Raw genomic sequence first — 11,680 nt, forward strand, 5'->3', positions numbered from 1 at the left:
ATGGAAGAAGTTTCATTGAAATCGGTGTTATATTTTAAAAGTCATTCACATTTTAAAGTTTAAATCTATCTCCTAGGGAGGGAGGGGGGAGGGAGGGGGATAGGAGGGAAGATAAGGGGGGGTTGAGGGGGTGGAGTCGGGGGGAGGGGAAGGGGGGAGTGGAGGGGGAGGTGGGGACGGGAGGGGGAAGAGAAGGAGGGGGGAGGGGGGAGGAGAGGAGGAGAGGGTGCTGCACCAAAGCAGAAGAGGTTTGGTCCCAACGGGTCCACTTGACCTAGTTAAAAAATCATTCAATGGACGTTTCTATTCATTTCAAAAATAGTTTATTCCAGAATTAAAAAAGTGTACAAAACAAAATACACGTGCAAAAACGCTTCATGCATTCTCAGTGTCGTTCCATTCAATAGTGTCAGGGCGGCTCAGCGGGTAGAAACATAGACAATAGGTGCAGGAGTAGGCCATTCGGCCCTTCGATCAGGCACCACCATTCAATATGATCATGGCTGATCATCCACAATCAGTACCCCGTTCCTGCTTTCTCCCCACCTCCCTTGATTCCATTAGCCCTGAAGAGCTACATCCAACTCTGTCTTGGATAGAGGGCTAAACTGTTGCCTCCATTGTCAGAGTGAGGCCCAGCGCAAATTGGACGAACAGCACCTGATATTTCGCTTGGGCGGCTTACACCCCAGCGGTATGAACATTGACTGCTTCCCCTCTCTAGTCCCTACTTCCCCTCTCTATCCCCTCCCCTTTCCCAGTTCTCCCACCAGTCTTCCTGTCTCCGACTACATTCTATCTCTGTCCCGCCCCCTCCCCTGACATCAGTCTGAAGAAGGTTCTCGACCCGAGACGTCACCCATTCCTTCTCTCCCGAAAATGCTGCCCGACCCGCTGAGTTACTCCGGCATTTTGTGTGCTGCCTCACAGCGCCAGAGACCCGGGTCCCATGCTGACTTTGTGCGGAGTTTGCACGTTCCCTGAGACCGCGTGTGCTATCACAACATTTCTTCACACAGAGAGTGGTGAATCTGTGGAATTCTCTGCCACAGAAGGTAGTTGAGGCCAGTTCTTTGGCTATATTTAAGAGGGAGTTAGATGTGGCCCTTGTGGCTAAAGGGATCAGGGGGTATGGAGAGAAGGCCGGTACAGGTTACTGAGATGGATGATCAGCCATGATCATATTGAATGGCGGTGCAGGCTCGAAGGGCCGAATGGCCTGCTCCTGCACCTACTTTCTATGTTTAATAAACATTTGGACATGGATGGGATAGGTTTAGAAGCATGGGGGCCAAAACGCCGGGCGGGCGGGACTAGTGTGGTCGGGGCATGTCGGTCGGCTTGGGCAAGTAGGGCCGAAGGGCCTGTTTCCACGCTGTATCACTCTGTGACTCCATGGCACATCACTGTTACTGGTGGAATTTCATCCCTGACGTATATGCAATGTTTTTGATGGAGGTACTGATAGTGAGCAGACGTTGTATTTTCTGACCCATCTACCATCTTGCTCCGACAGTCGGTGTGGTGCCACCAAGGACAAAATCTCCGCCAGAGGATTCATCTCCCACTCCGTCCAGCGATAAAGCCAACGGAGACCTGCTGGCACGGGTAAGTCACAGAGTGGCTTCTCACAACAGTCACAAACCGAGCGACATGGTGGCGCAGCGGTAGAGTTGCTGCCTTACAGCGAATGCAGCACCGGAGACTCAGGTTCGATCCTGACTACGGGCGATGTCTGTACGGAGTTTGCACGTTCTCCCCGTGACCTGCGTGGGTTTTCTCCGAGATCTTCGGTTTCCTCCCACACTCCAAAGACGTGCAGGTTTGTAGGTTAATTGGCTGGGCAAATGTAAAGAAAAAAATTGTCCCTAGTGGGTGTAGGATAGTGTTAGTGTGCGGGGATCGCTGGGCGGCACGGACCCGGTGGGCCGAAGGGCCTGTTTCCGCGCTGTATCTCTAAATCTAAATCTAAAAAAATCGAAGGCGTCTGCAGTTACTCTTTCTCTTCGTAACGTGTGAGATGCAAGGTGCCGGGGAGGATGGAACCCGGGTCTCTGGCGCTGTGAGGCAGCAACTCTACCGCCGCTGTGCCACCGTGCCCGCCCCACGTTCTCTCTTCCTTGACCTGCGTAGTAATTGGGAGAGTTTCACGAGAAGGGGGTTCAGTGCAACAAATAGACGGAGCGGGGATCTGTTTCATTGGCTTCCAGAATGCTGTAGAAAAGGAACTGCAGGCGCTGGTTTACACCGAAGACAGACGCAAAGTGCCGGAGTAACTCAGCGGGTCAGGCGGCATCTGTGGAGAAAATGGATGGGTGACGTTTCTGGTCGGGGCCCTTCCTCAGGTCGGGGCCCTTCCTCAGGTCGGGGCCCTTCCCCAGGCCGGGGCCCTTCCTCAGGCCGGGGCCCTTCCTCAGGCCGGGTCCCTTCCTCAGGTCGGGGCCCTTCCTCAGGTTGGGGCCCTTCCTCAGGCTGGGGTCTGGGCCCTTCCTCAGGTCGAGGCCCTTCCTCAGGCCGGGGCCCTTCCTCAGGCCTGGGCCCTTCCTCAGGCCGGGGCCCTTCCTCAGGCCGGGGCCCTTCCTCAGGTTGGGGCCCTTCCTCAGGCCGGGGCCCTTCCTCAGGTTGGGGCCCTTCCTCAGGCCGGGGCCCTTCCTCAGGTTGAGGCCCTTCCTCAGGCCGGGGCCCTTCCTCAGGTTGGGGCCCTTCCTCAGGCCGGGGCCCTTCTTCAGGCCGGGGCCCTTCCTCAGGCTGGGGCCCTTCCTCAGGTTGGGGCCCTTCCTCAGGCCGGGGCCCTTCCTCAGGCCGGGGCCCTTCCTCAGGTTGGGGCCCTTCCTCAGGCCGGGGCCCTTCTTCAGGCCGGGGCCCTTCCTCAGGCTGGGGCCCTTCCTCAGGTCGGGGCCCTTCCTCAGACCTGGTGTCACCCGTCCGTCTTCCCCCAGAGACGCTGCCCCTTGTGTTTGGTCCTCCTGCCCGCCCTCTGACCATGCTGTCTTGTGCCCCCTTGGCAGGAGTGGGCAAGGGCCAGCCTAACCCCCAGCGAGGCCAAGTCCAAGATGAGCGTGGTGGAGCAAACGGAGCGCATGAAGCGGCACCAGAACGGCTCGCTGCGGGGCCACAACAAACGCCGCAGCCTCACCCTGACCTCCGGCCAGCTCCTCAACATGGACGCCAGCAGCCCGAGGCCCAGCGGCCGCAAAGTGACGGTACGGCAATGCCCAGCCCCGCGCGGGGAAGGGCACGCACAGGGCGTGGAGGGGACCGCCACGCTGTACGCATGTGGCAGCCGTAGACGGAGCGCGGAACACACACCAGCATAGAACAGTAACAGCACAGCAACAGGCCACACACTCACTAACTCACCAACACACAACAGTAACAGGCCACACACTCACTAACTCACCAACACACAACAGTAACAGGCCACACACTCACTAACTCACCAACACACAACAGCAACAGGCCACACACTCACTAACTCACCAACACACAACAGCAACAGGCCACACACTCACTAACTCACCAACACAACAGTAACAGGCCACACACTCACCAACATAGAACAGCAACAGGCCACACACTCACCAACACTCAACAGCAACAGGCCACACACTCACCAACACTCAACAGCAACAGTATAGCCACAGGCCAACACAGGCCATTCACTCACCAACACACACTTTGTCATACTCTCTTTCACACACGCTCTCACACACACGCTCACTCACACAAGCTCTCTCACACACACACTCTCACACCCGCACACATACTCACACACACACGCACTCTCTCTCGCACACTCTGTCAATCACACTCTCTCGCACACGCACACACTCTCTCGCACACTCTCCCCCACTCTCTTCCGCACACACGGTCTCACTCACACTCTCTCCCATACGCTCTCCCACATTCACTCTCATACACACACTCTCTCGCGCACACACACACACCCACTCTCACTCTCATTCTCTCTCCCACACACACTCTCTCGCACACACACACACACACTCTCACTCTCATTCTCTCTCCCACACTCACTCTCATTCACTCTCACTCTCATTCTCTCTCCCACACACACTCTCTCGCACACACACACACACACTCTCACTCTCATTCTCTCTCCCACACTCACTCTCATTCACTCTCATACACACACTCTCTCGCACACACACACACACTCTCTCTCATTCTCTGTCCCACTCTCACTCTCTCTCGCACGCACACACACACACACACACACACACTCTTGCGCACACACACGCACTCATTCTCTCGCACACACACACACTCTCAATAGCACTCCCAATCACACTATCCTACACACTCTCTCACACTCTTTCTCACGCACACACTCTCTCCCTCGTTCTTGCCTCCAAGCTAGCAGAGAGGAGAGGCACAACAGGCCTGGCGGACATCCACTGGCCTGGTACAAATGTAAATTGTCCCTAGTGTGTGTGTGTGTGTGTGCAGGATAGTGTTAGCGTGCTGGTGTGCGTATGTGTGTGTGTGTGTGTGCGTGTGTAGGATAGTGTTAGCATGCTGGTGTGTGTTGGTGAGAGAGCGTATGTGAGAGAGAATGAGAATGAGTGTGGATCGCTGGTCGGCGCAGATTCGATGGGCCGAAGGGCCTGTTTGCGCGCTGTACCTCTAAAACTAAAACGTAAACTGTGCCGTCTCCTCTCCTCGCCGCGCCCAGGTTCCGCGCCGCAAGACCACGGAGATCGACATCTCGCAGCTGGAGGCCGCGGTCAGGGGGGACTTCACGGGCAGCTATCAGGAGACGCCCAGGGAGGAGATCGCTCGGCTGAGGAGGATGGACCTGGAGCCAGAGCACTATTCACTGGACATCAACAAGGAGGTGAGCAGGGCCACACAGCCTGAGACACAGGTTCGATCCTGACTCCAGAACCAGGGCCACACAGTCTGAGAATAAAGGGGAGGCCATTTAGAAGGAAGAGAGGAGATCTTATCGAAACGTATAAGATTATTAAGGGGTTGGACACGTTAGAGGCAGGAAACACGTTCCCAATGTTGGGGGGGGGGAGTCCAGAACAAGGGGCCACAGTTTAAGAATAAAGGGTAGGCCATTTAGAACTGAGATGAGGAAAAACTTTTTCAGTCAGAGAGTTGTGAACTGTGGAATTCTCTGCCTCAGAAGGCAGTGGAGGCCAATTCTCTGAATGCATTCAAGAGAGAGCTAGATAGAGCTCTTAAGGATAGCGGAGTCAGGGGGTATGGGGAGAAGGCAGGAACGGGGTACTGATTGAGAATGATCAGCCATGATCACATTGAATGGCGGTGCTGGCTTGAAGGGCCGAATGGCCTCCTCCTGCACCTATTGTCTATTGTCTATTTACAACTGAGGTGAGAAGGAACTTTTTCACCCAGAGAGTTGTGGATTTGTGGAATTCTCTGCCACAGAGGGTAGTGGAGGCCAAGTCACTGGATGGATTTAAGAGAGAGTTAGATAGAGCTCTAGGGGCTAGTGGAATCAAGGGATATGGGGAGAAGGCAGGCACGGGTTACTGATTGAGAATGATCAGCCATGATCACGGTGAATGGCTGTGCTGGCTCGAAGGGCCGAATGGCCTCCTCCTGCACCTATTGTCTATGTTTCTATACAACTATGGCCTTTCAGTGTTTTGCCTCCAAGAATAACCACCGTGGGTTTCCACGTACAGCCCAAAGGCGTGCGGGTTTTTGTAGCTTAATTGACCTCTGCGCAAAAAAAATTACTCCTCGTTTGTAGAAAGTGGGGTAGCATATCACTAGTGCTGGCTCGAAGGGCCGAATGGCCTGCTCCTGCACCTATTTTCTATGTTTCTATGACCTCGTAGAGAATGTCGGGACGTGATGCTGAGGTTCTACAAGGCGCCGGAGTAATGCGAGGTAAATCTGGGCCCCACATCTGAGGGAGGATGTGCTGTCTCTGGAGAGCAAAGATACTAGAGGAGCAAGATAGACCACTCGACCCCTAAAAACCGTCGAGCGTCACGGCGCCATTTTAGTAGGCGGAAACCTGCAGAAACATTTAAAAATAAAAATGTTTAAAAATCTGTGAGTTGATAAATGAGATATATTCTGCATTTTAGACAATAGACAATAGGTGCAGGAGTAGGCCATTCGGCCCTTCGAGCCAGCACCGCCATCCACCGTGATCGTGGCTGGTCATCCACAATCAGTACCCCGTTCCTGCCTTCTCCCCGTACCCCCTGACTCCGCTGTCATTAAGAGCTCTATCCAGCTCTCTCTTGAAAGCATCCAGAGAATTGGCCTCCACTGGCCTCCGAGGCGGAGAATTCCACAGATTCACAACTCTCAACTTTTAATGGTATCATCGCACATACCGTCCTCCCAAAACACCGATTACACTGAGAGAGGCAGAGCGAACGGCGGGTTTTGCCTACTAAAATGGCGGACGTTACACTCCTTTGCACACTGCACTCCAGTAGAGGCGGTGTGGGCCATCTTGTTCCTCTAGTATCTTTGCTGGAGAGAGTCCAGATGAAGTTTTTCCAAGGGTGATCCCAGGAATGAGTGTAGGAAAATAACTGCAGATGCTGGTACAAATCGAAGGTATTTATTTCACAAAAGGCTGGAGTAACTCAGCGGGTCAGGCAGCATCTCAGGAGAGAAGGAATGGGTGACGTTTCGGGTCGAGACCCTTCTTCGGGAATGAGTGGGTTAGTAAATGATGAGCGTTATATCATATACTCGTGATATAAGTACATCAGGTGTGAGATGCTTATATATATATATAACCATATAATAACCGTTTAACAATTACAGCACGGAAACAGGCCTGTCCGGCCCTACCAGTCCACGCCGAACATTCTCTCTGACCTAGTCTCATCTACCTGCTCTCAGACCATAACCCTCCAATCCCCTCCCATCCATATACCTATCCAATTTACTCTTAAATAATAAAATCGAGCCAGCCTCCACCACTTCCACCGGAAGCTCATTCCACACAGCCACCACCCTCTGAGTAAAGAAGTTACCCCTCATGTTACCCCTAAACTTTTGTCCCTTAATTCTGAAGTTATGTCCCCTTGTTGGAATCTTCCCCACTCTCAAAGGGAAAAGCCTACCCACGTCAACTCTGTCCGTCCCTCTTAAAATTTAAAAAACCTCTATCAAGTCCCCCCTCAACCTTCTACGCTCCAAAGAATAAAGACCCAACCTGTTCAACCTCTCTCTGTAGCTTAAGTGCTGAAACCCAGGCAACATTCTAGTAAATCTCCTCTGTACCCTCTCCATTTTGTCGACATCCTTCCTATAACTTCCAGAGGTGCTGCCTGAGCCGTTGAGCTACCCCTACACTTTGTGTCTTTCCATTGTACTGAGCTGTAAACCCTGACCTGTTCTTCCGCTGTTTGCTTTCCCCCCGTTTAGTTGTCCACGCCAGACAAAGTCTTTATCCCTGAACGTTACATTGAGTTTGAGCCAGAGTTGCCCCTGAGCCCCGAGGAGATCAAGGACAAGCAGAAGAAAGTGGAGCGGATCAAAACTCTCATCGCAAAGTCCAGGTACCCACTCACCGTCTACGGATGCACGACGCACACAACATCAAGGAACTGCAGATGCTGGGTTAAACCGAAGATAGGCACAAAAAGTGCTGGAGTAACTCAGCGGGTCAGGCAGCATCTCTGGAGGGAAAACTGGAATTTAGAAGATTGAGGGGGGATCTTATAGAAAACTTACAAAATTCTTAAGGGATTGGACAGGCTAGATGCAGGAAGATTGTTCCCGATGTTGGGGAAGTCCTGAACAAGGGGTCGCACAGTTTAAGGATAAGGGGGAAGTCTTTTAGGACCGAGATGAGAACGTTTTTTTTCACACGGAGAGTGGTGAATCTGTGGGATTCTCTGCCACAGAAGGTAGTTGAGGCCAGTTCATTGGCTATATTTAAGAGGGAGTTAGATGTGGCCCTTGTGGCTAAAGGGATCAGGGGGTATGGAGAGAAGGCAGGTACGGGATACTGAGTTGGATGATCAGCCATGATCATATTGAATGGCGGTGCAGGCTCGAAGGGCCGAATGGCCTACTCCTGCACCTATTTTCTACGTTTCTATAGGTGACGTTTCCGGTCGAGACCGTTCACGCCGACTGGTCAGCACGCAACAAAGGCTTTTCACTGTACCTCGGTACACGTGACAATAAACCGAATTCAGCTAGATGGGCTAGTGTGGGCAAGTTGGGCCGAAGGGCTGTGTCTTGCCAAGGTAGCGCGAAATGTAGATGGAGTCAAGGGGAGAGAGATGAACACGAAAATCTGGAGTAACTCAGCGGGTCAGGCAGCATCTCTGGAGAAATGGAATAGTTGACGTTTCGCATCGAGACCCTGCTTCAGACTGAGTGTCAGGGGGCGAGGGAAACGAGAGATATAGACGGTGATGTAGAGAGTTAGAGAACAAATGGATGAAAGATATGGAGAGAAGTGAGGATGATAAAGGAAACAGGCCACTGTTTGCTGCGGAGACTGGCTGGTGTGTTGGAGAATGACCTTACAGGACTTTGCTGCAATCCGTCCCTCTCCTTGGCGCTGGCGCTGGGCGTGAAGTGAGAGCGTGAGAGGGGACCGTCCTCACACAATATCTCCTTAGTTTGCAGAACATTCTGCCGTTGATGGATGGTCTGAGCGACACCAACATGGACCCGGAGATGCAGCTCCAGGAGCAGGAGAAGAGGATCGAGATTTCCTGCGCCCTCGCCACCGAGGCATCGCGACGCAGCCGCCTCATCTCAGGTAAAGCTCACCGCGACGCCGCGCCTCACCTCGCTGTAGGCCCGGACACTGTAGGCCCGGACACTGTAGGCCCGGACACTGTAGGCCCGGACACTGTAGGCCCGAACACTGTAGGCCCAGGGGCCGCTGTAGGCCCGGACACTGTAGGCCCGGACACTGTAGGCCCGAACACTGTAGGCCCGGACACTGTAGGCCCAGGGGCCGCTGTAGGCCCGGACACTGTAGGCCCGGACAGTGTAGGCCCGAACACTGTAGGCCCAGGGGCCGCTGTAGGCCCGGCCGCTGTAGGCCCGGACACTTTAGGCCCGGACACTGTAGGCCCGGACACTGTGGGCCCAGGGGCCGCTGTAGGCCCGGACACTGTAGGCCCGGACACTGTAGGCCCGGACACTGTAGGCCCGGACATTGTAGGCCCGGACACTGTAGGCCCGGGGGCCGCTGTAGTCCCGGACACTGTAGGCCCGGACAGTGTAGGCCTGAACACTGTAGGCCCGGGGGACACAGTAGGCTCGGGGGCCACTGTAGGCCCGGTCAGTGTAGGCCTGGACACTGTAGGCCCGGGGGCCGCTGTAGGCCCGGACACTGTAGGCCCGGACACTGTAGGCCCGGACAGTGTAGGCCTGAACACTGTAGGCCCGGGGGACACTGTAGGCCCGGGGGCCGCTGTAGGCCCGGTCAGTGTAGGCCTGGACATTGTAGGCCCGGGGGCCGCTGTAGGCCAGGACAGTGCAGGCTAACGGAGGAGCAGGGTCGAGTGTGTTCGCCTAACGGAGTTTGCGTAGCAACCCGCCTCCCGGCCCGGGCGGCAGCCATTGGTGGAGCGGGAGCACGTGGCCGCTGGCTGGGTGAGGTCACGTGGGGCGCGGGGCAGTGACGTCACCTTTTTGTCCCTTATTTGGGAGTGAGAAAGTTGGCAACCGTAACCACACGTTACTGTATGCAGTGCAGTTGAAGTTTAGGTTTTGAAAGTCTGCTTGTGTCATGATGTCTGCTTCATTTGTTCCACCTTCTCATTCCCATTCAGTTCCAGCCTTGGATGCATCAAGTCCATCAACACCTCCATCTTCACCCATCTCATCAGCACCGCCACCGGTCACTGTCGGAAGCCATTTAATGTGTGTCTGAAGAAGTAAGCACTTTAAGAAAGCCATTGTCATTTTTAATTTACTTTAACCTGTGGTGACTTTATTTACCTGCCATCGACAGTTGTGAACAGAACACGCTGCTGATCGCTCTTATTCATCGTCTCTCTCATCCCCAGCCATGTTGGATCATGTGTTGTCTCATCCCATCTTATCATAGCATGTGATTCTTAATCATGGTACCCCTAACTCTCTCTCCCTCCCCCCACTAATTATCTCCCCACTAACTCTCCCCCCCCCCACTAACTCCCCCCCCACTAACTCTCCCCCCCACTAACTCCCTCCCAATAACACTACCCCCCAATAACTCTCCCCCCCACTAACTCTCTCCCCCACTACCTCTCCCCCACTAACTCTCCCCCCATTAACTTCCCCCACTAACTCCCCCCCCACTAACTCTCTCCCCACGCACTTTCTCCCCCACGCACTTTCTCTCCCCCCCCGCACTCTACCTGCTCTCGCTCCCCAATAATGATCTCTCTCCCACCAACTCTCTCTCTCCTCTGTTTTCTCACCTCCCCTCTTCTCTCTCTCTCTCTCTCTCTCCCCTTTGCTCTCCCCCTGCTCTCTCCCTGTCCTCCCTGCACTCTCACTCTCTTCCCCACTCTCTCTCACCTCCGCCCCCCCTCTCTTTCTCTTTTTCTCTCCGTCCCCTCCTCCCCCGCTCCCCTTCTCTCCCTGATCTCTTTATTTCTCCCCAGCTCCCTTCCCCCCCCCCCCCCCCCCCCGTCTCTCTCTCTCCCCCCCCCCCCACCCCCACCCCCCACCCACTGAAAGGATTTGCGGTTGCTGACGTTGCTTTGGAGATTGCCGTTGCAGAGGGCAGCTGTAAGCTGGGATAAGTATTTCACGCCTGCCTGCTGCTTCTCAGTGGCACCTTTCAAAACCATGGCACCCATTCCTCCATGTAAACACTTCACCTCGGCTCCAAATTCCTCACCCCTTCGTCTCCCCCTCATATGTGCCGTGTGCTAAGACATCTTGTCAGGATGTATCGCAGGCTGCTTTTGGGAACAGCTCCATCCAAGACCAACGGCAAGGAATTGCAGAGAATTGTGGACCCAGCCCAGACCGCCCCACCCAAACCAACCTCCCTTCTCCCATCGGCGAGACCAAGCACAGGCTCGGCGATCGTTTTTCGCTCAGCACCTCCGCTCAGTGCGTCTTAACCTGCCTGATCTCCCGGTGGCTCAGCATTTCAACTCCCCCTCCCACTCCCAGTGTGACCTTTCTGTCCTGGGCCTCCTCCGTTGTCAGAGTGAGGCCCAGCGCAAATTGGAGGAACAGCGCCTCATATTTCGCTTGGGCAGCTTACACCCCAGCGGTGTGAACATTGACTTCTCCAACTTCAGGTAGTCCCTGCTTTCCCCCTCTATCCCCGTCCCCCTTCCCAGTTCTACCACTGGTCCTTCTCCGACTACATTCTACCATTGTCCCGCCCCCCCTCCCCCCAACATCAGCCTGAAGAAGGGTCTCGACCCGAAACGTCACCCATTCCTTCTCTCCCGAGATGCTGCCTGACCCGCTGAGTTACTCCAGCTTTTTGTATCTACCTCCCTTCCATTGACCCCATCGGCATCTCACGCTGCCTCGGCAAAGCCAGCAGCACAACCGAGGACGAGTCGAACCCCGGTCGGTCACTCCCTCCACCCCTGCTATCTTCTCGCATGTTCTCTCTATCTAAACCCCCCCCCCCCCCCCTCGCTCTCTCCGCTGTTCTCCCTCTCCCCTACACTCTCTATCTCTCTATCGCACTCTCTCTCTCCCCCTGTGATGTCTCCCCTCCCCCCAC

At 54.7% G+C, this 11,680-nt stretch overlaps 1 protein-coding gene across 1 annotated transcript in view; it reads left to right on the forward strand.

Annotated features, from left to right (window-relative positions):
• plekha6 (pleckstrin homology domain containing, family A member 6) overlaps positions 1-11,680 on the forward strand; it is a 131,995-nt gene that overhangs the window by 117,027 nt on the left and 3,288 nt on the right. The window contains exons 19-24 of the mRNA XM_078420330.1: positions 1,492-1,608; positions 3,009-3,203; positions 4,694-4,855; positions 7,393-7,526; positions 8,604-8,746; positions 9,771-9,875. Coding sequence (XP_078276456.1) covers positions 1,492-1,608; positions 3,009-3,203; positions 4,694-4,855; positions 7,393-7,526; positions 8,604-8,746; positions 9,771-9,871 — 852 coding nt within the window. The 3' untranslated portion in view covers positions 9,872-9,875. The remainder of the gene's footprint in view (positions 1-1,491; positions 1,609-3,008; positions 3,204-4,693; positions 4,856-7,392; positions 7,527-8,603; positions 8,747-9,770; positions 9,876-11,680) is intronic.

The sequence above is a fragment of the Rhinoraja longicauda genome, chromosome 24 (genome assembly GCF_053455715.1).
Source record: "Rhinoraja longicauda isolate Sanriku21f chromosome 24, sRhiLon1.1, whole genome shotgun sequence".
Taxonomy (NCBI): domain Eukaryota; kingdom Metazoa; phylum Chordata; class Chondrichthyes; order Rajiformes; family Arhynchobatidae; genus Rhinoraja; species Rhinoraja longicauda.